At 52.2% G+C, this 27,911-nt stretch overlaps 7 protein-coding genes across 7 annotated transcripts; 2 read left to right on the top strand and 5 right to left on the bottom strand.

Annotated features, from left to right (window-relative positions):
* Positions 1–560: 560 nt before the first annotated feature.
* Positions 561–7,282, bottom strand: VTN00DRAFT_10246 (uncharacterized protein; the record flags this gene model as incomplete). The annotated part of the gene is made up of 5 exons (XM_069426881.1): positions 561–674; positions 739–2,655; positions 2,780–6,510; positions 6,849–6,941; positions 7,186–7,282. The coding sequence occupies 5 exons, from the start codon at positions 7,280–7,282 to the stop codon at positions 561–563; spliced, it is 5,952 nt and encodes a 1,983-aa protein (XP_069284008.1).
* A 1,092-nt stretch (positions 7,283–8,374) lies between these two features.
* Positions 8,375–10,635, bottom strand: VTN00DRAFT_10245 (uncharacterized protein; the record flags this gene model as incomplete). The annotated part of the gene is made up of 5 exons (XM_069426880.1): positions 8,375–8,434; positions 8,494–8,768; positions 8,825–8,954; positions 9,010–10,515; positions 10,597–10,635. 5 exons carry the CDS (start codon positions 10,633–10,635, stop codon positions 8,375–8,377), a joined length of 2,010 nt encoding a protein of 669 aa, XP_069284007.1.
* A 3,019-nt stretch (positions 10,636–13,654) lies between these two features.
* VTN00DRAFT_10244 (uncharacterized protein) lies at positions 13,655–14,685 on the bottom strand (the record flags this gene model as incomplete). Its single annotated transcript, XM_069426879.1, has 2 exons — positions 13,655–14,430; positions 14,550–14,685. The coding sequence occupies 2 exons, from the start codon at positions 14,683–14,685 to the stop codon at positions 13,655–13,657; spliced, it is 912 nt and encodes a 303-aa protein (XP_069284006.1).
* Positions 14,686–15,650: 965 nt separating this feature from the next.
* VTN00DRAFT_10243 (uncharacterized protein) lies at positions 15,651–16,865 on the bottom strand (the record flags this gene model as incomplete). Its single annotated transcript, XM_069426878.1, has 1 exon — positions 15,651–16,865. One exon carries the CDS (start codon positions 16,863–16,865, stop codon positions 15,651–15,653), a length of 1,215 nt encoding a protein of 404 aa, XP_069284005.1.
* Positions 16,866–19,497: 2,632 nt separating this feature from the next.
* On the top strand, positions 19,498–23,393 carry VTN00DRAFT_10242 (uncharacterized protein; the record flags this gene model as incomplete). The annotated part of the gene is made up of 5 exons (XM_069426877.1): positions 19,498–19,803; positions 19,854–19,889; positions 19,947–20,321; positions 20,377–21,864; positions 21,921–23,393. The coding sequence occupies 5 exons, from the start codon at positions 19,498–19,500 to the stop codon at positions 23,391–23,393; spliced, it is 3,678 nt and encodes a 1,225-aa protein (XP_069284004.1).
* Positions 23,394–24,918: 1,525 nt separating this feature from the next.
* Positions 24,919–26,118, bottom strand: VTN00DRAFT_10241 (uncharacterized protein; the record flags this gene model as incomplete). The annotated part of the gene is made up of 5 exons (XM_069426876.1): positions 24,919–25,331; positions 25,412–25,459; positions 25,541–25,599; positions 25,676–25,743; positions 25,822–26,118. 5 exons carry the CDS (start codon positions 26,116–26,118, stop codon positions 24,919–24,921), a joined length of 885 nt encoding a protein of 294 aa, XP_069284003.1.
* Positions 26,119–27,275: 1,157 nt separating this feature from the next.
* On the top strand, positions 27,276–27,527 carry VTN00DRAFT_10240 (uncharacterized protein; the record flags this gene model as incomplete). Its single annotated transcript, XM_069426875.1, has 2 exons — positions 27,276–27,351; positions 27,466–27,527. The coding sequence occupies 2 exons, from the start codon at positions 27,276–27,278 to the stop codon at positions 27,525–27,527; spliced, it is 138 nt and encodes a 45-aa protein (XP_069284002.1).
* Between the last annotated feature and the right edge of the window lie 384 nt (positions 27,528–27,911).

Genomic DNA, 27,911 nt, shown 5'->3' with positions numbered 1-27,911 from the left:
TAGCTAGCTAGCTAGCTATACTTATTCTTTACAACGCAAAGAAATCAACCAATCAATTAATCTACGATACTCAAGTAAATTCAGTCCACCTCACGCGAGACATCCATTTAATTTAACCTTTGAAGTTGAAGACAAAAGAAAAAAGTACACTTTTGCTAGCTACATTATTAGCTTTAGCTACCTAGACTAGACTAGACAGGAGTGCTTTCCCCCCCCTTCTTAAAACAACATTACAACATCCCGGGCAAAAAGACAGCAGTGGACCCCGTCCAACGAACGAAACTGCTTAATCCGCGGAACGGCGATCAAGGACGAATAGTGAGAAAACGAGCTGACGCAGATCCAAGGTCCAAGTCCAAGAGAGGGTGGGATGGATGGTCGGATTATTTGGATAAAAACGAGCCAGGAACAAAAGTACAGGTTATAAGCATTATAGGTGACAGGACAGGACAGGGGTCATTGCAAACAGCCAATCAATCCAAAAAAAACAAAACAGAGCAGAACACAAACGCTACATCCATGCAATGCCAGTCAAATCCAGTTCTACAGTTATAACAATCTTAATAAGCACCTGCCATGACGATGCCATAGTACCGTCGACTCATCTCAGCCGTATGCATGACTCGTGCGTCTCCGGTGAGCGGAAGGTTGAGGACCGCGGACAATTCAACAGACTGTTTGCCAGTCGTTAGCAGTGAACAGATAACCGAACGTATAAAAGGGTAGTGAGGTACTCACATCTTTATCCTCACCCACACACCAGCCAGCAACAACCCGGCTCATTTCCCGGAACGCCACTCTTTCCTCTAGCCCTTCTACACCAGATCCCTTGTTGACAGTCTCTCCCATTGCAACCAGAGCGCCGACGAGACGCTTCAAGCGGTTTGGATCTCTCTTTCCGCCCCTGGTCGTCACAAGCCGCAAGAAGTCCTCGTACACTCCACCACCGCTCGGCCATCCTCTCACCTTCCTCTCCGGTGCGTCACCGAACCCGGACAGGAGGTTCTCAAGCGTGGCATAGTCACGCTCGATGACCGTCCTCGGGCCTACGATGCGACAGAATGTCGCATGTGCCTCGTTCCAGTTCTTGGCCTTGATGAGGTAGTCCACTTCACCTGGAGCGTCGCCAATATCACGGGCATAGAGCGACTTGGCAACCCAGATCCACGCTTCGGGCAGCTGGAGATCCTCGGTGAAATAACGCCAGACGGCATCCGGGCTTCCATCGGCAGCGATGGGGTTCGGGAGTCGTGGAGCAAACTGAGCCAACATCTCCTTTACCGCACGCTCACGGTCAGCAGCCCGAGAGAGATGGAGGAGAACGAACACCGCCAGCTCCAACTGGCCGATCGAGCTGAGCTCCCAAGCGTAATCCCAAGCCAGCTGATCAGCCCGAGCAATATCCAGAGTGAAGGAATCATGCTGGCCCACGAGGGCAGAGAGGAAGTGATGCAATTGGAATGAAAGACGGTTCGTAAGCCGGTCTCCAGACACCGACTCTGGAAGCACAGCCGCTGGGAATTCCAACTTCGGAAGACCAGTGGCATCTGCACTGCCTACGGCTACGGTGTAGACCTTCAACAATACCCAGAGAGGAGACTCCCGGCCGAGTACATCGGAATTGTAATTCTGTCCTGCGGGGTTCTTTGCCAAATGGCAGGGCACAGGGAAAGCGGGTTCATTCCCATTCGTGAGGTCATGCAGGTACTTGGAGACCGCGACCTCAATCGGCTCATCTTCAGTAATGCCATACCACAGACGGAGACCGAACGCCTGGAACCAGTCGAGATTAAACCGCTCGGTGAAAGTGAACGTAGAAGCCCGATCCTCCAGTGCGCCTCCTGGCTTTCCTTCACTGCGGAGGGCATTACCGGCAAGAAGCTCATAGAGAGCACGGATTGGCTCGCTCATTTCAGAGTAAACATTATGCTTACGCCAGGACTCGACTTGCTTCTGCATATCAGCGCGTGTAGTAGAGTCCCGACCAATCTGCGAAAGCAGCGTGGCCAAGTGGAGATTTCCGCTGTCCACCAGCGTCTTACAGGCCTCCTCCACACGATGGGAACAGAGAAGCGCGATGGCGCGTTCCTCAGCGGACTCGTATTTATCCAAGTCCTTAGCGTGCTTCTCGCGAACAATACCCTCCCACAGTCGGCTAAGACGGTCTTTCTTGATACGGTGGCTGAACTTTTGCCGAAGCTGGGGTGGGACGCCAGCGGAGATCTCGTCTTCAATATCGTCATTGAAGAGGACATTCGCCAGCTGCCAGACCCTTCTTTCCATGTCAGCCTGTGCTGAGTGAGTCGTCGACAGCTGGATCAGTGGCCGGAAATCTGTTTTGGCCAGACGGGCAAAGGGAACCCCGTCAACTCTACGAATGGTAGATTGCTGTCTCTGAGCGTCTAGCAACTCCCCGGGTTCTGGAGCTTTGTTGAAAGCCAAGAGAACGACGTCCCTTCCCTCACTCGTGACAGAGATACCCTGCTCCCATGGTTTGTCCGGATCGGGAAGTGTCTCTCTCATGTCATTCTTGGCGCAGATAACGGAGTTCATAGGACCCCATCTGGGTTTGAACGAGTGGTGGAAGGCGATATCATCCTCGGTCAATTCATTCGACTCGCCAGCGAAGGTCTTTGGTTTCTTCGAATAGGGCCACTGTGAAAAAGAAGGATTTAGCTAATCAATTCCATTCAATTTGATTCTGCTATCTGGGGTTAAACTAATTACATGCTTCATCAAAGAGTAGGGAGAGAAATGGAAAAAGTTAAGGGAGGCAAACCTCGACAGTTTTGGGCTGCTGTACCACAGTCTGTTTCTTAACCGGTGACTTTGCTTGTTTGAGTGGTTGTTGAAACAAAGAATTCATCAAGTCAATGCTGGTCGTAAACCCTTTCGGCCGGCTATCCGCTGCAGCCTTCTCTCTTGTCGGGGTGTCCTCTAGCAAGTTCCTGTCAGTGAAAGCATTCGCCTGTACCTCACGCAGTGCATCACGATCCTGCTTCCTAGGGCTGATTGTCCGCTGCAACTGATCCGCCCAGTCCCCGCTGAGGTCAAGACGAGCCTTTGCAGGAGTGGAGAAGCGAACCGAGCGCTTGGTGGCATCAAAACTCGACATGGCAGTGGTTGTGGTGTTTTCCTGCTCCACGGTGCGACGAGGAATCGGAAAGGAGCCTGCCATCTCCATCTCCTCATCCTCATCAGATCCAACGTCTGACTCTGCAGATTGCTGGCTCTCAGTGATATCTTCATCACCTTCATGCTCAGCAGTTGAACCCGTGGAGCCGTCCTCTAAAAAAGACTGCGACTCATCATCACCAGAAACGGAACCCATGTCCTCATCCTCCTCGGTTTCCTCCATCCGGTTACCAAAAGCACCGGGAACCATCTTGCGTTTCTTAAAATCGAAGGTGTCATCATCAATTCCAACATTGGACCCCACGAAGGACTCGTCGATGGAGAAGGACGTCTGCTCAGAACCCATGGTGTGGTCTTCGGATGACGGGTTCGCAGGGGATCGAGCCTTCGGAGTCGGAGTGTCAGGAGCAGCACTCAATGTGCTTTGGTTGAAGCTCTCACCTTCATCGTCCTCATCATCGTAGTCAAGACCATAAGTGGTAAAGTGAGGCACCTTGAACACCCACGTTCCGGTATCCTTCTCGTAGGCAATGAACTCGGTGTTGTGAACCTTCTTCAGACGATCGATATGCTTGTCAAACAGAGGACCGCTGGTGATCGGGGTGGGTGCCTTCTTGTCCCGACCTCGGGGCCAAGAGTTTTCGATTCTCAGAGTAGACGGGACGTTGAGACCCTTGCCCATAGGCGGCTTGTGTGCGTCGTCAGGGTAGACCGTAATGGATCGCACAGTGATCTCCACAAGGCCACCAAAGATCTGGTCGAGGTCGATGGTGGTGAGATCAACAGGCTCATCGAAGGTGACCTGGCCGCAGAGCTTGCGTCCAACTGTGAAGCCGACAACGTGCTTCAGCTGGTCACGGGACATCTCCTTGAGCTCTGCGCGGGAAGGCTTCATCCAATACTCGCCGGGCTGTGGATCAGCACCCGGGACGAAGGAGAGTCTCGAAGGTCCATCTGGGACGGGAGATTGTTCAGTGTCCTCAGGGACGACAGCGAGCTCGTTGCCTCGCACAGCTTCCATCTCAGGTTGAGCGGCGGCTTGCTTAGGGCTTTCCTTGACTCCGTTCACCCCGTTGACATGGCCATTCTTGCGAACTGATCGCAAGAAGCCAAGCTCCTCAGCGGTCGGCTCTGGACTCTCGGTTTCCGCACGAACAATTTCTCCGTTGGTGGTACCGTCGGGTCCCTGCTGTCCCTCGTCGAAGCTGACTCTCTTCTTCAGCTTACTGCCGGAGTCCTCCCCGTTAGTAATGGCAGCAGGGGGTGTGCTCGTGGAACGAGAGAAGAGGTCAGTTCTCAAGCTTCGATCAATAGTGAGCCGTTTCAGGCTGCCATTCGAATAACGTGAGCTGCCAGGAGAAAATGCACCCGGAGCCAAGACGCTATCACTATCAGGATCGAAGGTTTTGCGGAGGTTACTAGTAGAAAAGCTCTTGCTGAAGCTCCGTCCGAGGTTGCCGTTGGCGCTTGAACGGAGGCTGCCACCCAGAAGACTGCCGCCAAGTCCGTTGGGGGCACTAGGAGAGCCTGTCGGTGTACCATACGTAGAGTACGAGAATCCATATCCTTGGCGCTTCGGGGGCGTGATCAGACGATTTGCTGCATTGGGAGTGATCTTGTAAACAGGCAGAGGGGTCTTCTGCTTCTGCTTCATGCTAGAGGACAGCGGAGTTGCCAGAGGGCCGGGACTGGCCGCATTAGGCGCTGGCAGGCCAGAGAAGATAGACTGGTTACCGTAAGGGTTACCATCAAGCAGAGAAGCCTGAAGGGTACCAGGGGCCGGCTGCTGCTGTTGCGGCTGCTGATTCTGCTGCGTACCGCCGAACAGGCTGGCACCCAACCCTCCGGGTTGTTGTTGTTGATTTTGGGTATTGCCGAAAAGAGAAGTGCCGGTATTCTGAGTGGTAGTGTTCGTCTGCCCGAATAGAGAGCCTCCAGTGCTTCCGCCAAAGAGACTTGGCTTCTGCTGCTGCTGGTTCTGAGTGTTACCAAAGAGACCACCACCAGTTCCAGCCTGTTGGTTCTGAGTGTTGCCGAAAAGACCGCCACCAGTTCCGGTCTGCTGGGTTGTACTGGTTCCAAAGCCTCCAAACAGGCTAGGCTTTTGCTCCTGCTGTTGCTGAGTTCCACCGCCAAACAGAGAACCAGTGCCGGTCTGTTGAGTGGTGCCGCCACCGAAAAGACCACCACCACCAGCAGTCTGCTGTTGCTGCTGAGTGTTTTGTCCAAAGAGGCCTCCTCCCGTGGTGCCACCGCCGAAGAGGCTAGGCTTCTGTTGTTGCTGGTTCTGGGTACCAAAGAGGGCGCCGCCACTCCCGGTCTGTTGCTGCTGGTTTTGCTGGCCAAACCCGCCGAAGGCACTGGTAAACTGTTGCTGGCCGCCGAACGGAGAGGCAGTAGCGGTTGTGCCACCAAACGGGTTTGACGTAGTGGTGGTGGTGGTGGTGGTAGTCTGGCCGAAACCACCAAAGCCAGTTCCAGTTCCAGTTCCAGTAGTGCCCCCTCCAAACAGAGGCTTGTTCTGCTGCTGGTTCTGCGTGTTGCCAAAGAGACCGCCACCGGTTCCAAACCCTCCACCAGTTCCAGTTCCAGTTGTGCCTCCAAAGCCGCCAGTAGTGGAGGTGGTGCCACCGAACAGACTAGGCTGTGAAGTACCAGACGTTCCTCCTCCGAACAGGGACGTCGTCGGCTTCGAAGCTCCAAATAGAGGGTTCGTAGAAGTAGTGCCAAAACCACCAGCGGTCGAGGTCTGGCCGAACGCAGATGGTGCGCTCGTGGCGGCGCCAAATCCGGAGCCGAAGCCTGAAGTGGTCTGCTGTCCGAAGCCAGTTCCACCACCAAACGCGGAGGTACCAAATGCACCAGCCTGTCCGCTTCCATTGCCGTACCTACGGCCCTGGGCGTAGTCACCGAGACGGAGTTCTTCGAAGGAGTATCTGCTGTAGGGCTGCATGAAGCTGATGCTCTGGTAGTGGTTGGTGACATTGGAGCCGCTATCCTTCTCCGTCACAGGATTGAACGGTGTGCTGCCAGTTCCCTCACAAGCGGGCACAGGCTGGTTGAAGGCCGTGCCGGCTCCACCACCGAAGCCTGTAGTCCCTGTCGTGCCAAAACCACCACCGGTACCGAACGCACTTGTGCCAGTCGTGCTGCCAAAACCTCCGGTCTTGTTGCCGAAGAGTCCTCCGCCGGTGGTACCGGTGCTTCCAAAGCCGCCAGTGTTGCTAGTCGACCCAAATCCACCAAAGCCTGTTCCACCAGCGGTGGCAGTACCACCTCCGAAGAGGCTGCCACCGCTGGTTGTGGTGGTGCTGCCAAAACCTCCAGTTTTGTTACCGAAGAGTCCTCCGCCGGTGTTAGAGGTACTGCCAAAACCTAAATAAGACATATAGTCAGTATCACTGAACGTCATCCACACATGTACAAATGTCAGCAAACACAAAACAAAGCTACAAGTCTCCGGGTACACGGTGCTCCGGATTGCAGATGGGATTTATCGTCCAGAAAGGTGTCGTCTGGGCATCCCGAGCGCAAGTCCAGGAGTCGCATGTGGTCCCCAGAGGCGATTCACAAAGCGAGCGGCGAACCCCGATTACGGATGTCGAGTATGGATTCCGTCCGCCCAAGAGTAACACATATGCGCCCACAGGAGCCCGAGAAGGTAAAGAAAACCGCCACGCTTGAGCCTAACGAACTGGTCGTTGAGCACATACCTCCGCCAGAGCCGAAGCCACTTGAAGTGTTCCCAAACAGGCTGCCACCGGATGTGTTACCGCCACCAAACGGGGACGATGTCGAGCCAAAGCCTATATGACGGGGTAGACGCGGTCAGACACTGTCATGAAGCTGGGGGTTTTTCTTTTCCTTCTCGTAGGTGTTCGCTCAGCGTCGAGGTCGTCCGCGGGTTGATAGAACTGTTTTCGCTATTGATGTTGATGGGTTGCGCGGGTCGACGCCAGGAGCACCAGCAAGAAACGGGCGCAACAACACAAAAAAAAAAGAACAAGATGGCAAAAACGGGGGAACAAGACAATTGCGGTATATACCTACCTCCTCCAGAGCTCGTTCCTCCAAAGCCAGAGCCCGTGCCGAAGCCAGAGCTCTGCTGCTGGTTGTTCTGGCCGAAGCTACCGAATCCGAAAGACATTTTGCCGCCTGTGTCCTGTCTACTGATTCATCCGTTCAAATGGCGGTAAGCGCCGGGATCGACGAAGACGAAGCGCGATTCTCTTGAAGAAGGATGCCGCGGCAGAGAAGCTGCCCTGAGGGCGAAAAGAGACCAACAGATCGAGCGGCGAAGTCGAGAAGAGAGACGGATCACGACGCGCTCAGAACGGGGAAAGAAGAGATTGCAAAGCGAGACTGAGTCTCCCAGCGTAACGAGCTAAGCTTAAATAGCTCAGCACGAGCTGCAGAAGAGCCGCGAGCACCGTCAGTCGGGGTGTGCAGGGGAAAGAGAAGAGAAAGGGAAGGGAGAAGAAGAGGTGATGACGGGGGCGAAGGTATGGAGACACGCGAAGCCTGGGAGAAGAAGCTGTCCGCAGAGGAGGTTAGGGACGGGCGGGTTCGCTTAAGTAGCCTAAACGGAAATGGGGCGAGTTGGGGGAGGCGAGGTTGGGCCGTTGGCTGCGCCGGGAACGACGCGCTAAGGAACCGAAGGCCGCAGCCTCCAGTGCGTTCTCTCTGCCTACAGAGAGACAAGGAGCAGACCCGTCCGGCCGGCCTCTCAGCGCGCCATCCGCTGTGGTCATGTGATCGGATGACTCAGCCATCGCGCCTGCCTGGCAGCTGTCCCTCGGGCGCACGACCCCGGCCAATCAAAACAGCCCAGAACAGACGCATCGCCGGTAGACTGGACAAAAAGGACCCTTCTGGCCAGTCTATGGACGTTATATCGACGATGTCGCATCTGCTGCCTGATAGTCTACCAAATCTAGGAGCTCTGTTGTCCGGTCTGCTGAGCTTCTATGTTTACAGACAGACACCAAGTGAATAAAAGTTATATGTAATTGTTCCGCTACCGGTCGTACAAACATGGGAATCAGCAAAAAAGATATCCAAACAGGAGCAGCCATCCACACCGAAGTAGTACTACTCGCATATCACTCCACAGTGCCATCCAGGCAAAATACTCGTAGGTATCGAAGCCGACTTGAGTATGTTCATCCTTCATGCCATTTCATGTACAGTTATTTGTGTGTTATCGTCGTCATATCCCTACCAACTCCCGCGCACCTGCTTACTTCCGGGCAGCGTGCACGACCTCGATGATCCGACCCACAACGCTTGGGTCCGACAGCTATCGCTCAGTCAGCATCTGAGTGTCAATTTTACAAATGCATAACCGCAGGAACTTACAGTCGAAACGTCTCCCAAGCTGTCCTCTTCACCACTGAGGATCTTGCGCAGAATACGGCGCATGATCTTGCCGCTGCGGGTCTTGGGAAGGTCGTCGACGACGAAGACCGCCTTGGGGGCGGCGAACGGTCCGATAGAGCGGCGGACCTGCATCACGAGGTCCTTGCGGATCTGCTCGCTGGCATCGTTGCCATTCTTGAGGGAAACGAACGCGTTGACGGCCTGGCCGGTCAACTCATCCGCAATACCCACGACGGCAGCTTCTGCGACCGAGGCTAAGGATGCCAAGTCAGCTTGGTCCAATACGAACTCGATGGTACGTTTCACTTACGGTGCTCAATAAGGGCAGCCTCAATCTCGGCCGTGGAGAGACGGTGTCCAGAAACGTTGACAACGTCGTCAACACGGCCGCGGATCCAGTAGTAACCCTCGTGGTCACGGCCAGCACCATCACCAGTGAACTATATCTCTCTAGTTAGCCCGATAACACTGAAATGTAAAATGCAGGAGCCTTACGTAGTAGCCCTTGTAGACGTTAAGGTAGGTGTCCATGTAACGCTTGTGAGCGCGCCAGACGGTACGGGCCATGCTGGGCCATGGCTGCTTGATGGCCAGGACACCCTCGACATCGTTGCCCGTGATCTCCTCACCGGACACGGGGTCGATGATAGCGGGCTCAATACCGAAGAAAGGCAGAGAAGCACTGCCAGGCTTGGTGGGGGTAACACCACCCAAGGGGGTGATGATGTGAGAACCGGACTCGGTCTGCCAGTAGGTGTCGACAATGTGAGCCTGCTCCTTTCCAACAGCCTCGAAGTACCACTTCCAAACATCGGGAGCAATTGGCTCACCGACGGATCCGAGGACACGGAGGTGCTCCATCTTGTGGTGGATGTGCTCGTTACCAGCACGCTTCAGGAGACGCAGGGCGGTAGGAGCAACGTAGAACTGGGTGACCTTGTGCTTCTCGATGACATCCCAGTAACGGGAGAAGTTGGGGTAGGCGGGGGTACTCTCGAAGACAATGGTCGTGCAACCCAGGAGCAGGGGAGCGTACACGACGTAGGTGTGTCCGGTAATCCAGCCGACGTCACCACCACAGAAGTAGCGGTCTTCCTCGTGGATGTCGAAGACGTACTTGCCGGTGGCAGCGGCTCCCAGCAGGTAACCGGCGGTGGCGTGCATGACACCCTTGGGCTTGCCAGTCGAGCCAGAGGTGTAGAGCAGGAAGAGAGGGTCTTCCGAAGACATCGACTCCGGGGCAAGGTAGTTAGGGAACTTCTCGACCTCCTCGTGCCACCAGAGGTCTCTGCCCTTGGTCCATGGGACATCAGCGCCGGTGCGCTTGTAGACTAGAACAGTGTTCACGTCGGGGCACTGCTTCAGGGCCTCGTCCACAATTCTCTTTGTGCCAATAACCTTACCACCACGCTTGCCCTCGTCGGTGGTGATGATGACCTTGGCCTCGGCGTCAAGGACACGGTCGCGGAGGGAGTCGGAGGAGAAACCGGCGAAGACGACAGTGTGGATGGCACCGATACGGGCGCAAGCAAGGAAAGCGACGATGGCTTCGGGGATCATGGGCAGGTAGATGGCAACGGTGTCACCCTTCTTGACACCCTGCTGCTTGAGGACCCAGGCGACGCGGGAGACCTCGCGGAGCAGCTCGCCGTATGTGATGCTGCGGCCCTCGTTGGGCTCGTCGGCCTCGTAGATGATGGCGACCTTGTCGGGGTTCTTGATGGCATGGCGGTCAACGCAGTTGAACGCCGCGTTCAAACGACCCTCGACAAACCATGCGTTGTCGCCGTTGGCGAAGGAGCCGATGTGGGTGGTCTGGAAGTCCCGGTCCCAGGAGAGGAGCTCGCGGGCCATGCGGGCCCAGAAGGTGTTGGGAGACCGGATCGACTCTTCATAGAGCTTCTTGTACTCCTCGAGGCCGTTCAGGTGAGTCTTGGACGGGTGCTTCTCGTAGAAGACCTTGGGGACGTGGAAAGTGTCGACCTCGTGAGCCTCGGCCACCTGTCTGCCCGTCAGCACCGCCGATCTTCGGCGCACAACAGCTCACTCCCAGAGCTCGCCACCAAACGGGATGACGCTTACCACTGCGGGCTTGGGAGGCTTAACGTCACCGTCAGACATGATTGCTAGCTGTTCTCGGGGTCAGCGAATTTTTTTAGTTTTTTTCAGGGTTGGGACGAAAGCTGGAAACGTGGAAAGACAGCAGGCAAAAAAAAGGCACGGCGGCGCGCGGGGCAGGGCAAAATGTTGAGGCGCAACACGCGAGCTTGGCGGGAGCTATACCTTTCAGTTACTGCAAGGGGAACGGCCGGGTTAGGGTGTGAAGGCCGCAGGAGCGACTTATGACGAACGTCAACCACGGCGAGAGCAAGACTCTCTCGAGGACCGCCGAGAATCAGGACTCGACCGTGAAAAGGAAGATGGAGAAAAAGTAGGGAGAAAATAAAAAAGGGGGTGGTAGAGGAAACGGGAAGCAAATAGAGAGCAGGGCGGCGGCAGGGCGCAGGGGTTCGGAGGCGAGAGCTTTAAATGTTGGATGAAGGGCCTAGGCTATTTCTACTCCGTATACGATGGGTGAACTAGGTACTCTGTGAAATAATCCAAGGCCCGTCCAGCCAACAGCAACGCTCGCCCGAAAATGCAGCGAGCGCGCTCGGCCATGCGGGGCGTGACAGCCCATAGTTTCCGTTGCTCCGGCCCTCCGGGGAAGACGAGCCAGGCCAGGGATGATGCGGCGCCTCTCCACTCGGGCCTGCTGACTGGGCGAGTATCTACTTCGGATGCGCTTCTACAGACTCCAGCACGCTTCGGCCACTGACGAGGTGCCGTCTCCTCGTGCCCGGTGTGCTCTACAGGAATCATAACCACCGGGGGAGCCGCAGATGCAGTCGTCCACGATCCTGCAGAATAAATAGTCACGAAGATCGACCAGCAGCCTATGTCAGCCATCCGGCGCTCCTGCAAGCGGGGCCCTGGCAGAGAGAACGTCTACCCAGCACTCTGTATACTATGACATCGTCGAGGACCGTGTGGAGTTGGCCAGGGTGCAATAGCCAGCAGCCACGGGCCAATCATGCTCGGGCGCTTCTGTTCGCGGACAACTTCCCCAGAAGATCCTCCTCCAGAAACGGGTGAGAGCAGATGACTTTTGAGTTACCAGGTCCTTGGCACGAAATGACGAGCGAGTCGTCGTTGGGAGATCTAGTGGCGAACATGATCCACGATTCCTCTTCCACGGTGCGCCGCGAAGCTGCCTCGCTGCCCCTCATCTATCTGCGGCCGGCCCAACAGCTGCACGGGGCACGCCAGCTTTACCCGGTCGGTTGCTTGCAAAACCCCACTCCCGGCCTAGAGCTAGTGAAATTTTTTGGCATTTTTGGCGAAATAAGTTGTCATGCGAGCCTCCATTTCAGGAGTCTTTTGTTACCGTGAGAAGTTCAAAAAGGAGCGCATCGTTAGGTAGATGGGAATTGTTCTATGGTAAGCCGGTAAAGCAGGTTGGCGCTAAAAAGGTCCGGAGTATACGCAGTTGTTTTCCACGTATCGAGAAGTTCGTATCAACGAAAGTCATACACTAACAAATTCTATATAAATTACGGGAAAAACAAAAAAAAATAGCAAATCTCTATGGACCTATATCTAATCGATCCTGGGTGCCATTGGAACCCTTCTAGATCCTGTACCAAGAACAAATACCTACCTAGACCCGTAAAAATAGCAACCTTGAGCCTGGTCTACCCTTTTCCGAGGACGGCACGCGCAGGTGACGGGATGTTCTTCAGATCTGGGGGAGAGCGGGATATGTCATGGCTAAATCTTGGAGATGAGGGGTTCGGAGAATGCTAACCCTCCCCCGGAAAACACCAACATTGTACATCAGAGTCAAAATACGAGGTTCTCAGGATCCTGAGAGGTCAATCCCTTCTATAGACTTGTAGCTCAGGCCCTTTTTTCGGCTACGGACGACCAGGTTCACATGCCGGGGGGAACACCAATTTGATAATAATGGATGGAGAGACCTTTCCCCAGACGCCCAACTTAAAAACGATCTGAAAATTTGAAAACCACGAGTTTCGCGAAATTTAAACATCTCGAAATTTTTGAGACTCTAGAATTACCAAGCCTAGGTAGTCTCTCCCCAACCCTCCACTAGAGCCTCCAGAAGGTCCAGCTCATGGCGCAGGGCGCGGATGTGGGGAGGGGCTTCGCATCTATCCCGGCCGGTTCTCGGCGGTTGTGCTTGTTTCCCGCCGGGGAACTTCGAAGCAGGTCATACCTCGCGGAGCCGTACGCCGTACAGTTACGGTAGAAACGAAAGCACGGCCACGGAGAAGGGACAAAGGAGAGCATGGAGCGAGGGTCCTTGTCTCGGTCGGTCCATCAACTGTGGTCTCCCTGTTTTTCCCCTTGGCCATGGGCCTCATGCCGGCTGCTGCCGCCGTGTGTCCGTCCAAGACGAAACAGCTTAACCGTAAGTACGCCGTACGGACTTCTCTCGCGGGCTTCAGGACAAAGGCGGTTACACGGAAGTTCGGTGTTGTCTGTCCCCCTGGCCGCCGAGGTACATACTTCCTTCCCCCTTCTACCGCCTTCCAATGCCAGCCCACACGAGTAGTTTCCGGAAAACCGTTCTTAGTTGTCGAGATTATTTCATTATCATCGGCAGTTTGTTGTTTTTTGTCTCACCAGCCTATTGTAACATTCTTATTTATGGAGTTGGGTGGTGGGCTGTTGTTAGCTGTAGTCCAATCTCACGGTCTCATCAAGCCACGCAACTCTCCTATCTGCGAAGCGAGTGTATATATATCTTCTTTAGCTCCATGCAAGGTCGGAGATGACGAAATGTTTGAACCTTCAACCCCGGTCAGGAGTAAACCTTACGGCAAGACCAGACCAGACCCCTCCTTTCACACCGGAGCAAATAACATATGAAATGGAAAACGGGCTCCCCGCAAGGTTTCCCGGACTAGGGGAAGTTGATGATAATTGATCACGCGGAATTGGAAGAGAACAACATGAAACAGTTTGGATTTGCAGGATCATCTCATTTCTCTTGAAATGTTGCTCATTCTATCACGGTTATTATTATCCCGACACCTAAAGTAGGAACTACTGAACACTGACTACATTCCGACACGATCTATGCCGGCAGGTATGCCTGCCATCCTTCGCGCCACCAGCTGCCCATCCCGAATACAAACACGACGATGCTTCCATCCCTCACAACATCTTTCAGAAGCTGCACCCACGTGCCCGGGGTGGCGAGCTTTCCCTCCCGTCCCTTGGCTAACATCCTAGTTCCGCTCAGGAGCAGCTCCCCCGTCATGAAGACAACGAAGGGGTTCTGCGCCGTAGCCGGAGGCGGCGGCGGGCTGCCGTACATCGCAACCGACGACCCGATGAGCACAAGCAGGTACACCCCGATGGCAAACGAGAAGAACACATGAAGCAGCTTCCAGATCCAGTCCCGTCTCTTCTCCTCCGGTGTCAGAGGCTGCTGCGCTGCCATGCCGCCCAACAGCATATTCGACAGAAATGGAGGGAGACCCAGGGCCGAGGTCAGATCGGCCGGAGACAGCCCCCCTGGCGCCGCTCCTCCTGCTCCGCCTGCCCCAGGTGCTGCTGCTGTATCTCCTCCGGCCAGATCACCTAGCATTGCATTTAGCAGCTTAACGGTAGGATCTTCCGCGGTTTCCTGCGTTTGCTGCTGATTCGGCGGATGCGCACGCAGCAACGCTCGTAGATATTCCTGCTGCGCTTGGATGCTCTCCAATGACTGGTCTTCTACTCTCGGGGCCGGCGCCGGCGCTGGTGGTATAGGTGTCTTCGATCTTGGAGGTCCATGGACGTGCGGCTCTGAAGCAGCAATGGCTGGCGCTGCCGTTGGTTGTGGTGATGGGGATGGGCTCTCGTGGGCTGTAGCAACAAACACATCAGTATCCGTGCACGATAATCATCCAAGCTGGCAGAAAGAGAATAGCCATCGATGATATCAAGGTAAACAGGACAACAAAATGCCAAGTGTCAAGTCATACCAGACGCCAGCGTCCGTCCACTCAAGCTGGTGATCTTCTCTAAGCGCGCAGAACCGCCTGCCCTGATCTTCGCCTCGCGACGCTCACGGCGGAGGCGCGCCGCCTGCTGAGCGGGTGTTTCTTCCGTAGAAGACATTATCACGTCCTTCTTCTTCTTTCTGAAACTATTCGAAAAGAAAAAATAAAGTCGTTGCGATGGGAAGGATCCGGATTGTGCTACCGGAATTCCTCCTCTGCTGTGAGAGAGGGTCGGGGAAAGAAAATCGTATCTGGAAAGCTAAAGCTGTCCGATCGGGGAACGGTGACCAACGTTAGCGGAGACCGGTGTCAGGATTTAGAAGAAGAAATAGAAGTCACTAGCAACAGCGGTCTAGATAGAAGAAGGAAAAGAAGAAAAGAAAATACTCAAGCGTCACACAACATGCATAACACGTGTCCGGGGTCGAATGCCCATCTACTAGCTGTCGGTGTGGTCTGGCCCTGACGTCGGTCGGCAGCGCGGTCGCAGAACATCGGCCGGGCCGGGCGCCGCGCGTGGCCTGCAGCGACAGCATGGAAAGCATACATGCTTAGCTTCGGTCAACGCTTCTGTGTGGAGATACCTACACCTCAACAAGCAGATGGCTTAGATATCATTGTCACGAGAGTTAAAAATTTTGCTATGTGATAAAAATACTTAGAGCTACTCTGTATTTACATGGTCTTGTTAGGAGAATAGATGCATCTGAACTTCTATGGTGGCATGTCTTGTTTACAAGAACACTATGTGAGGTATATTTGTCGAGATAATTGGCTTCCATTCCTCTACTGTCCTCATTGACGGTAGGGTGATGGGTCTGAAATTCCATCCTATTCATTCTCTTTTCTGTGGCCATTTGCTCCTCTATATACAAATCATAAGCCTCCAATAACACACGTTTTGCATGGAAAAAGAAATGACCTGATACATCCATACGACTCCAGAACCCGAACAAGAAGAGGAATCCCCTCAATACAAAAGCCGTGACCTAATCATGTAAAACGGTCTGGATACTACGGCTTCGTCAGTTCTACGACGACGAAACGACCAATTGCTCGTCATTCTCTTTTTGTCCTTGCTGTTCAGCTTCTTGTCCGCGGCAGCATCTTAGCGAGAGCCTCCAAGGAAGGTCGCTGAGAAGGATCCGGTGAGACGCAGAGTGATATGATCTTCTGGAGCTCCGGAGGTGCAGAACTTTTGGCGGAGAAGACAGTGGGAAAGGCTCCGTCCTGGGTCCAGCCCATTTCGCGGTAGACCTTGGCCATCTCGACCCCTTCGCATACGAGATAGAGAGTGCGTCCGATCGAGTAAACCTCTGACTGGGTGATCGACTCCATTGGCCAATGGAGCGGGATACCGAGCGTCGTACCGCCGAGATGTGTGCATAGTTTCCTCACCTCCGGACTTGCAGTGACGAACGTGGTGAAGAGGCGGGTGAAATCTATCAGGACGATGTCCTCGTTCTCCGTGACGACAATGTTGTCTGGTTTCAAATCACCGTGGAAGGATTGGTGCTGCGCGAGAAACGACACAGCATCAACCAATTGCAGTGCCCATTTTACCAGCAGTTTCGGTGTCAGTTTCCCTTCCCTCCGGAGCTTGCGGGCGTAGAATTCGAGATTTCCGTTGGCATGATACGTGGTCAGGAATCCGCAAACTCGCTCGTCCGTCTCGCTCAGCGTAATTAGCGCTGCCGGTGGGTCTATTATGTTCGGATGTCTCCCGGGGAGGGAAATCAAATTCTTGACTTCGCTTAGGTCCAACATCGCCCTCTGGGGATAGATCGGTCCCTTTGCGATATGGAGCTTCCCCTGGTACTCGACCAGACGTGTCTGAGAGGGTAAGAACTGACCAATCCCCGCGACAGGTTTGAGTTGAGCCCGGGATACCAATGGGGGTAGAGGGATATCAGTTCCGAACGTTTCGGGTGCAGTCTTCAGTGCCGGAGTCAGACGATGATCAGGGAGATCCATGACTTGGAATTTGCCGTTGGCTGTGAATGCGTAGACAACGCTGCCAAACGGAGGCGCGCTTCTTCCGTATTTTGCTCGACATAGGCTGGTGATCCGTTCTGTGATCTTGTTGCGTTCCTGAACAGCGGCTTCCGTATCCAGGCCGTCACTATGGAGCTTCACCAATCGGTTCTCAAGAAATTCATCTCCGCCGGAACTTGGATGAGGCTCGACGATAATAGTCGTATAGTTACACTTCTCGATGTCTATCTGAAGCGTCACCCGGCGGATGTGAGGTTCATAGAAATCAGAAATAAATGACCACTTTTGCGTCTTTGATAACATGTCTGCGCCTTCTCGATGGCTTGATATTCAATCCCCCAGGGCTCGTTGGAAACCCGCTTGCACGAGACATCCTTCCATATAAATAATTTAGTTCCCCGACCCCCAAATCTTATCATTATACCTGTCGGATTATCAGACATTGGGCAGTCTAGCTAATACATTCATTGTCTATGGATCAGCGTGTGTCACTCCTAGCCTGCAAATCAGAGTGCCCCAGTTGTCAGGCGTACTCTATACCGCGTACTTGCCTCCTCCCTTCCAGGGAGACCATACCACAAATGAAGCCTTTACCCACTTAATCTGACCAGCAAAAGGTGCTACGTTTGCTCGCTCGTACCCAGTGATTCAGGTCTCTTAGCTGCAGACAAGAATTTCGGCGGCTGTCGCGAGACGAGATGTATCGAGGACTAGTCTTCTCGAAACCTGGACCATAGCGGGGCGACTTTTTTTCCGAGTCTCTATCTCGCTGGGCTGCATATTAATGGTCCGAATATTGCTGACGTTTTGCGACTTAACTTGACTACGGTTAATTTCTGCCTTTTTATGTAACGAAATTTCGACTGGGTGCCCATGCTCGAATCCTCTTTCGCTGCCTTCTTGGTGGGGGGGAGGGGGGGGATTTACTTTTTTTTTCTCCATAGGTTCATGGGATTGTCAAGCGTCCCGAGACTGCACCAACCATCATTCACCATAACAGAGCTATCATAAGCTATCGTAGGGCCCGAACATCCTCACGAGGGCGTAATCAAGAATTACATAGTTCTTAATTGCTCGGTAGAAGAATGCAACAGGTTATCTCTTGTTCGATGCCACCCCACGCCCCGATCTGTGAAGATGCTAATCCCTCGTCAGATCGTTATCGAGGAAGCACATTCGACAGGGAAGACATCGATCGGTAATCCGCCACGGACAATTCTTCTGCATAGTTGATCACGAGGGCAATGTTCCATATTTTCTTGGATCCTGTTTTCAGATCGACCACTTCTGAGGGCTACTTTCGTGCAGATACGACAGAGATTGTCATCCCAATGCTGGTGACTGAAGCCGGAGTATAGCTTGAAACTCAGACTGTTTCCAAACGCATTCGATTCAGCAGTCAGTCTAGTCCTTAACGATATTATCTCGCGCTTTCCACGAAAAGCTTCCTTTTATGCTCCTGCTTTACTATTATCTTCCAAAACGTATTTTATTGAAAAGATGAACTAGGCAGCACAGTTGGGCAGCGAAAACATCTCGATAAAGTTTCTTCTTTGATGACAGTTGTTCCTGTCGCCCTGATTCGAGTTCTGCTTCTCGTTGACTTCTGTGATATGTCGAGTGAGAGCTACTTCTTCCAAGTGCTGACAATGCAGCACTGAAATTACGTCAATACCTTTCTTCCAAAGAAAAAGTAAACAAGGGGAAAAAGCAAAGAGAAACACAAAGCAACGTACGGCCCTTACTTTGGAAAACTTTTCCGAATTAATCGCAGAGAATGAATATTATTTTAAGTCACTTCTCTAGGTTGATATTTTGGGATAAGGTTAACAGCAAGATAGCCGGATGAATTGTTCAAGGGATCTTTTCACCCCAGCCGCGTTTACCCCTCTTCTCCCACTCTCCTATCTTTTTTTTTCCTTTCCTCTGTCTTTCATCCTCTTCCCTATTTTCATCCCTCGCGTCTCGTGTCCCATAATGCAATTACTCGACAATTTTACGAGCTAGCTCAAAAACATCGAAAAGAGGTGGGCCCTCATGGCAAGCTCTAAGCTTTCTGACAGAGCAGCTCAGGCGAAACCCAGCCTTATGGTCAACTTTCCTGTCCCCTTCAGGACAGACGACCGACTTGTGGATCTCCAAAGTTTGCTGTCCTAAACAGAGGTATCCACCTGGGCGGTAAGCAGCGGTTGAAGGCACCGAAGCTTGGAAGGTCCTTTGACGCCCTCTCCATTGCCTGTTAATATATCACAATAGTAATGCGACTGCATCAGACAGCCAGCTTCCTTGGATTTGCCTATTTTGAGAACCTAATTGTCAACTGTCCAAATTCTCGGTGCTTCAGCGTATGCAAACGGCTTCTGGATCTTTATTCCGCTCGGAGGTAGACGCCAAGCCCGGCCGGGCTGCCGTGGCGCCTAGGTAGACGGGATCATCTATGGCAATCCCGTACTCCGTGAGCATCTCTTTTCCTACACTCAGCACACGGAGCATCCTTGGTAATCCAGGCCAACTCGAGAGTCGTCATGTTTTTTCTGCACTTAGCCATGGATTCGCATCAGCAGCTGATCGTGTCTTCGGACGCATTCAGTGTCGACTCGCAGCGGGTCTTGGCGAGTCCCTCCGCAATGACGTATGCGAAGGCTTGCGGCAAGCTGCTGGCCAACTCAATGATATCAGAGACTTGGGGTGTACATACTAACGGCTGAGGTGCCATGATGAGGTATGGCTTCTCAAAAGTTTTTTCTTGCTTCAAAGTGCCTTTGGAGCTCCTTCTCTTTCACCTTGACTTACCCAGTTGTGGTGATCTTGCTTCACCACGAGATCGAAGACTGTATCTTCCCTGATGTCTTTTCCCTGCCCAGTTCCTCTATCGGGTGGACTAGTTAATTTAAAGTTTGCTTCGTTTTTAAATAGGTAATTGGAGCTGGCCAGTATGGAAACCCAACATCATCATCCAGGAAGCCATTGGAGTGCCAGAAACCCCGTGCCCACGATACAGAGGTTTGTAGAGAACCTCGACAAGGATAAGAAGGAACGGGACAGAAAGATCGACGAGGCAAAAAAGCAGAAGAAGCAAGAGCATGAAAGGGACAAGAGTCGAGAGGATGCCGCTGAAAAGGGAGAACGAGCCTCCGGTTCGTCACAACGCTCCCGCAGGGTTACGGATCCCACCACTGGCAGAGAAGTGGAGATCGAGGATGTTGGCGAAGACTTTATGAACTCCGTCAAGGATCCGAAGGTAGGTATAGCCTCATGAATCAAGGAGATGGTGTGCTGAACCGCTTGTAGCTCACGGTCCCCAATGCCAATCTCAACAAGCCGACGGTAAGTGGTTCCCTCGGGACCACCTGTGCTGTAGCGCAAATCTGACTCATTCCAAAGCCCGTCAAGACAGATCCCCACCAGAGTCTTCCAGAGTACAAGCATAACCAGGATGTTACCGCGCCGCCAGACCCAATGGCCCGCGGCGCCACGTCGGACGTTCCCATCCATGGCGAGAAAACAAACGTCCTTTTTCACCCTACCCCATCGGTCTCCTACCAGCCTATGTTTGAGGCGCTAGAGAAACGTGCTAGTGCTTTGACTGTGGGAATATCTGTCGCAATTATCTTCCTAGGAAGAATGTTCGGGGGCTCACTTTGGGGACTCCTGCCATTGGCTTTCTGTGTCGCATCTGGAGTGTGGCTTTGGGTGCAAGAGGTAATCCGAAGTGGCCGAGAAATGGAATGGAACAGTGAGGAGTTGAGGGGCAAGACTGTACGACTCACCGGTTATCGGACTATTAATCAAAGCTCTATACTGATATTTCCAGGCAACTGCGAATCTGCTGCCCGAGTCTGTCGAATGGATGAACACCTTTCTTGGTGTTGCGTGGGGTCTGATGAACCCGGACATGTTTTCGGGAATCGCAGATACGATTGAAGACATAATGCAAGCTTCTGTTCCAGGTGTGATCGAGAACGTCCGTGTTGCTGAGATCGACCAGGGAAATAATCCTGTGCGCATTCTCAGCGTACGTGCGCTTCCCGATCACCATGTCCAGAATCTCAAAGACAATGTCCGCGAGGAAAACAAGAAAAATAAAGATCCACAGGCAGCTGCTGCAGACGAGGAAGGTGGGAATTACTACAACCTTGAGATCTCTTTCGCATACCATGCGAAGCCTAGCGGGGAGAGCACGGCTGCCAAAGCTCGTAACATGCATATGGAGCTGGTGTTTTATCTTGGAGTAAAAGGCCTCTTTGGAGTTCCTCTCCCCATTTTCGCTGAGCTGATTGAGCTGGTTGGCACTGTTCGACTCAGAGTACAGATGACCCCGGAGCCCCCATTTGCAAAGAGCTTGACTTTTAGTTTCATGGGTCTTCCCCATGTGCGGGCTGGTTGTACTCCGATGGTCAAGAGAGGTGTGAACGTGTTAAATCTCCCGGTGATTTCTCAATTCGTCAACTACGCTATTGGTGCTGCCGCTAGTCTCTATGTGGCTCCCAAATCGATGACCCTGGATCTTAGCATGATGCTCAAGGGTGATGATATCGCGAAGGAAACAGAGGCGTTGGGTATCATGTGGATTCGAATCCATCGCGCCATTGGACTGAGCAAGCAGGACAAGCATGGCTCTGAAGGCGGCGGCAGCGATGCTTACATCAACCTTTCTTTCTCGAAATATGGGAAGCCGATGTATTGTACCCGGGTCATCACGGACGACCTCAATCCCATCTGGGAGGAGACAGCAGCACTGCTTGTTACTCCTGAGCTGATAATGGCCGACGAACAGCTCAGCGTTGAGCTTTGGGACTCCGACCGCCACACCGCTGACGATATCGTTGGCAAAGTGGAGCTGTCAATACAGAAAATGATCCAGCATCCAGGAAAGATGTATCCTCAAGTATCCAGACTTCAGGGGATGGATGCAGACAGCACCATGCCTGGTGAGCTGCATTGGGAAGTTGGCTTTTTCGGGAAACCCAAGTTCAGACCAGCACTTAGGACAGACGGGAAGAACAAGAATCTGCCAGATAGCCTCAAGGATGCACCCTCGCTCCAGGATGAGAAAGGTGTAATATCGAACGAGGAGGAGGACGCAGTCACGCACACCCCTCCTGACCCTCTCTGGCCCAGTGGCATTCTTAGTATCGTCGTGCATCAGATCGTTAACCTACAGCTTGAAAACATCAAAGGAAGTCGTGGCAATCGGAAAGGGAGAGAATATGAACCTGCGAAGCCATATGGCGAGAATACCGAGGAACAAGGCAAAGACCTCCCGACTAGCTACTGCACAATCCTTCTGAACGATACGCTGGTGAGTGCAACTTGTCAATTGATATACTATCAAGGGCCAAATCTGACACATTCAAGGTCTATCGTACCCGAGCAAAAGCAGTCAGTAGCAAACCGATTTTCAACGCAGGAACCGAGCGGTTCGTACGTGACTGGAGATCGAGTATTGTCACTGTCACCGTTCGGGACCAGCGATATCGTGAGCATGACCCTATATTGGGTGTTGTACCATTGAAGCTCTCCGACATATTCGAAAACCGCTCCCAAGTGACCAGGTGGTATCCTCTCGATGGTGGGATCGGGTTTGGACGCATCCGAATTTCACTTCTTTTCCGAAGCGTAGAAACCAGGTTACCACCTAACATGCTCGGATGGGACGTCGGGACTTTCGAGTTCACATCAGACAAGATTACAGCTCTAAACTATGCACACTTTGCTAAGCTCAAACTCCGCACTGGCGGCAGCATTGGTCGAATCCCACGACGCAACTGTCATTTAGACGATAACAATAGGGCTGTCTTCGACCTTACACAGAGACACGCCAAACACGGAAACCGTTTGCCTGTCAAGCATCGCTACCGTTCTCCAGTCGTTTTCGAGTTTCACATCCCGAGTACGAGGGGCGCTTCCGCGTATGCGGTACTCTGGCTCCAGCATCTTGTTGATAACGAAGATACCCCCATTGACATTCCAATCTGGACTACGAAGAATGGCAACCGGTTGACCCAAAACTACGTCACGGAGCAAAACTGGAAGGCCAAGGAAGTTTCCGGCTTAGAGGACCTCACCGAAGTTGGCCGTCTGCAGTTCTCAGCACGGTTCTCCCCCGGTATTGACGAGAGTCACTATCATTTCGTGGTGGATAACGATTCCCGCGAGACATACGAAACCTGGGAGGCTTGCCTAGCGGAAGGTGTGCGTGATCGGAGTGTTGAAATAGAGACATCCGACGAAGTCAGGGAACTGCACGAGAAATCAATGGTGGAAGGCCGCGACGTGCTGAAGCAGGCTCCCCCCGAGGAACGAGAACGCTGGATCGCCAAGGACGGAACAGACTGGAGCAGTGCCTTTGGCCACGATCCACGCGCGTACACAGACTCGAGGGGTCGCAAAGTCGCTGAGCCAGGCTGCGACAAGCCTCGACATGACCCTGTGTGCCCGCCTCCGCTCTGCGACAAGTCAGAAACCAAACCGGGAACCCAAAACGCCAATAAGGGTAACGAGGAAGCTAAGAAGAACTGCGAAGATGGAGGTGATGACAGCAATTCCTCTGGCGAGTCCACCGGAAGTGAAGAGCAGTCCCTCACGACAGCTACGAGCCAGTCGTCTTCCTCCAAGTCCAAGGAGGCGGAGGCCAAACAGCGTATGGGAAACAAGGCGAACAGGCACACCGAGCACCGTAAGCAGCGTGGTCTCATGCAGTGGAAGCCCGCTCGTAACGCGGTGTTTGCGAAAGACGAGGTGAAATTCGCACTGCGGAAGGTGAGGCAGAAGCTTGGTGGTGATCTCTCTGGACGAGAGCCGGATGTTGAGACTGAAACTGGTACCTAATTATCAACCTCATTTGGCTTGATTTGGCCTTTGGAGAGCTCAGATGGGAAATTTTATGAACTCCGCTCTGACACACTTAATAACGTACATTCGATCTTGACAGCTTAGGATATCTCTAGTGAATTTTTGTTTATATAATGTGTTACGTGATACGCACTATGCACATACACGCATGGCTGTACGAGTTTATCTGTGTCTAAGTCTACCCTCGTGGTTTTGGTTGTTTTAGTTATTGGTATATAATAAATGGAACCTAATGGGACAGGTTTTTTTGTGCTTTGATACGACATAGACATCTACTTCACCTAAAAATAAAGCGCGCGCCGGGTGATAGTAGGCATAGGTAGGTAGGTGGGGCAAACGAAAAGCATGACATCGAGCAGTCCTCAAGGTTGCATGTACATAAGTACAGGTACCTAATGTATGCCGAGTTCTAAATGGAAAGGGCACTATGTACCTAGCTATAATTAGGCTTTGTATCGTCACATTGCAGGAACTTACAGATCCCATTCAAGAGGTTGAATGGAACAAAGAAGGAAAATAAAAACCAACAACCCCCACCCACATCAGGAATGGATGTTATGTCGTCATGGATCTCATACCTACCTAACATATCAGACTTGAGTTAGGTACCTAGCTAGGTAGCACGGGCAGATCCCGGACCAGGACCCGCCAGCCAGCGGCGCTTATTGTTTTTATTTATGGTTAAGGGACCAATTCAATCATCCAGATCTACATCCACATCCAATCATGTGCACTTTGGCCATGTGAATCCACTGTTATGTGTAACGTGTAACAGTAACATGTACCATGTGCTATGTGCTATGTCCCCCCAACAACAGCTTGCTGCATCTATCCATGTTTTAACTTTGGTCCAACCAACGCATATCGCCAAGGGTCAAGTTGAGACAAGATGCGTTACGAGTTAAGCGCCGGCCATGTAGCAAAGGAGTCAAGCGACCTCACAATACTCTCTCTCTGGGGGGCGGCTGCTGCTATTTTTACGGCGGATAAAAAAAATCACCTAACTTGATCGGAGATTTGATTTGATCAGCGCCAACATCCAACATAACATTACATAACATGAGACAAGAATAGTAGTAAGGAGTGGTGGTGTATAAATAAACTAATTGCAGGAATGACTCGCATGAAGCATGAAGCCTTAGAAAAAAAGAAGTTGGCATACGACAGATATGCCAGCTTACCAAGTTAGGCCTGGCCATGTAGACTTCCAATCTTGTCCCTGCAAGCCGGTTTCATCTAAGGTACCTAGGTATATACATGTAGCGGACCGGATAGTCAGGTGGAAAGGAGGGGCTGAAAACTAAGTAGGGACAATCATGACCGAGTCCGAGTTCACCCAGGCGTAGATTATGCAGGATCTCTATGTTGCACAGTCTCTACCTCAATTGTCATCTGCCAACTTTCTTTCTCTTCTCGCACGTAGAATTGAACTATTGCAGCTGAGATGGCACAGCCTACGACTAGGTATCTCTCCCAACAACCCAAAATGTGATACAAAACGTTATACCACCTCCGAAGTCTGCGTTATCTCCGTCTGCTCCCAAATCTCTCCATCCCCAAGGCTGCGCTTCTGCGACACTGTATCCCCACTGGTCTTCCTCCCACAATACGCCACATAACCCTGTTTGGTATCACCAAAATTATTCCATCCCAGCGCCTTGATCTTCGGTAGCACCGGAACGCGAGTAGTCCCGGACTCATTCAACCCCAGACCCTTCTGGCCGGCCCCAAAAGACCGGATTTCAATATCGTGATGGCTATCACCCTTTGTTCTGGTCATGAACGATCGAAGGCGGTCGAAGAGGCTCCGAGGGGACCAGTCGCGCAACAGACGACACAGGACCGGGAGGCAGATGGCCACCATCCCGACGCCTATCTCAAGCATTCCCCAGAACATGAGGATGCTGACAATTCCTACGCGCGCATGGATGTTAGGGACGGAGGAATGAGGAAATGTGGGTGGGGGGGGGGGGGGGGGGGGATGAGCATGATACCAATATCGTCGTCCGATGCGACTCCGCCAACTGTTTCTTTGGAAAACACTGGTGTTATTTAGAAATGAGTGTGCCGTTGATAACTCATGGGGGGAACAATACCCGAATCCATTCGGATATGAAACTTACATGAAGGGCCCAGAATCTCAATAAACAAAGACATGCGAGCAACGCCGCAGCCGGTAGCCCTACGGTTTGTTTCATGAGCGCAAGGACAGCCAAGGGAGAGGGGTTTTTTTTGCAAGCGAAACATTTGTTACTAACAGTGTGCCCACCAGTAAGATGGCTAAAATACCAATTCTCTTTTTCAACGGCAAGTGCAATGACAAGACCTTTTGGCACCGTTAGAATAGGATTCTCGACTTCGGTGACAGCACCCAATCGTCCGAACCAAATCATCGTCCACTCACCAAGGGCACAGGGATTGCCAGAATGACCAGATCAACCGCAACATCCGAAGCAGCCAGGGCAATCAGGATGGCGAACGTGTCGATGCATTTCTCCTTCAAATCGCCCAGTGTCTGGAAATTCGCGACAATGTTCGAGCCGCATTGTGCCAGAAGGCATACGCAGAAAGCAACGGCCCAGGTAACAACCAAACCGATCAGTGCCCAGCTGGCGATGTTGAACGCGCGCCCGACGAATAAACGTCGGTAGAGGAAGAGGATGGAGAGCTTGAGGGCTGCGAGGGCAAAGATCTGGATCATGTCGAAGGGGTATTCTAGCTGTATCATACATGATCAATCAGCGTAAATAGTATTTTGAGACAAGTCAACAAGAAGAAAGGGGATGAATTGAAGATGGCCCACATACCCTCTCCAACAAGAGCTGGTCCTCTCCATCATAACTCAGAATCTTTGGACCCAGTCCTGGTGGAGAATGGCTTCCAACTGTATGTGTTGCGGAACCTGGAAGAAGGGACAAGGTCGTTCAGGATCTTTTTTTTTCCAGTAAGAATAAGAGCCCGGTTACCTATAATCATAATAATGCAGTCGGCCGTCACGAATAGCTTTCACCAACGTCAATACACAGTCGATATCTCAGTGAATAGGATTCCAACTAACCCAAGCCAAAAGACAAAACCAATCATCCATGCCCAGGCAAAGAGTCCTCAGGCGAAGGAAGAACCGGGCCACCACGGCCGAAGTTCCCAGAAGAAGGAACAAGATGCCAACGGCAAGCACACTGCTTTCGTTGACATAAGTCATCCTTGATGCAAGCCAGCGCCTGTCTGTTGGGGAAAAGAAATAAGAGACCTTTCTCCGGAAGAAGCCACGAGAGCCTGTTGAAGGTATTCTTGGATGTCAGCACACCAAACCGAATGTCTTTATCTCTCCAATACCTTATTTCCAGACTTGAGATACTAAATAAAGTACAATACCTACCATAGTTCCACCGAGCTGACGGTCTGGGGGCCTGTAACCTATCCAATGCCACAGCTGGGGTGGCGGACGTTCGGAATTCTGCCATACCCGACTAGCATTGTCGTACAGCTTCTACAGGCCACACTGGACGGACTTCAAAATTGCGATTACGCCAAATGCTGCCGCCACCCGCGACGCCCTTCCATTGTCACTGGTGGTGAATCCATGTATAACTTGCAGAAGCTGATAACCAGGGCCATTCTGAGGGGGATCTTTTCCAACTGTAGCATAGAACTCTAAAATGGTAGCATGGCCCCCAACCTGCACAGATCCTCGAGCATAAGACAGAGATCATCAGCTGAAATAGTGTCATACCAACATTTCACCAGGCATACATCATAAATATCCAAGCCGAACCAAGCCAGATCTTGCAGCAAAAACTCATTCTACCACGCAATACCTACCTATCCAACCAGCAGCAAAGGAACAAACCTCCAAACATGCAGTTCAAGATCCTTCTCTCATTCCTCGCGCTTTGTTCGGCAGCTGTCGTCATCGCAGTTCCAATTTCTGCTGGTAAGTAATGACTAGATTTTCTATCTGTGTTTTTCTCTCACTGAGCCTGTAAAACATCACTTGATGAACATTTATTCCGGACGTCGTCCAAAGTTGACTAACCCAAAACTCCAGAAAGCGAACGTATCGATAGTCCGGAGAAAGTTGATCTTACTAAGATCGGCGATGGGTACTAGACATGGCTGGATAGAAGGAAGGCTTCTGCTTGTTGATCACATCATGAAAAGGGCTCCTCTATGCGGCCTTGCTGTGGATCTCGGGTTGTCCACGAGGCTTTGGTTTACCAGTAATAACGTTCGTTATGGACGGATATTGGGCTGTTGCTCCACTCAATCAAAGACATTGCTCTCATTCCGTTTATTGTGTCCTGAAAGTGTGCCTTTTTTTTCTAAACAGCCATCTTATCTCATCATCATCGAGTCACTGTTGACGCGTAGAGAGCCCCTTGATCTGATCAGAGTAGACGGAAGCGTGAGGTAAAGAGGAGATAGGGAAAAGAAGGGTGTTTTGGACATTTAAAGCACAATGCTATGGGTTTTGCGTCTGGGCCAGTATCCTCG

The sequence above is a fragment of the Thermoascus crustaceus genome, assembly GCF_041956765.1.
Source record: "Thermoascus crustaceus strain CBS 181.67 unplaced genomic scaffold VTN00scaffold_9, whole genome shotgun sequence".
NCBI lineage: Eukaryota > Fungi > Ascomycota > Eurotiomycetes > Eurotiales > Thermoascaceae > Thermoascus > Thermoascus crustaceus.
This window is presented reverse-complemented; position numbering and strand designations above follow the sequence as displayed.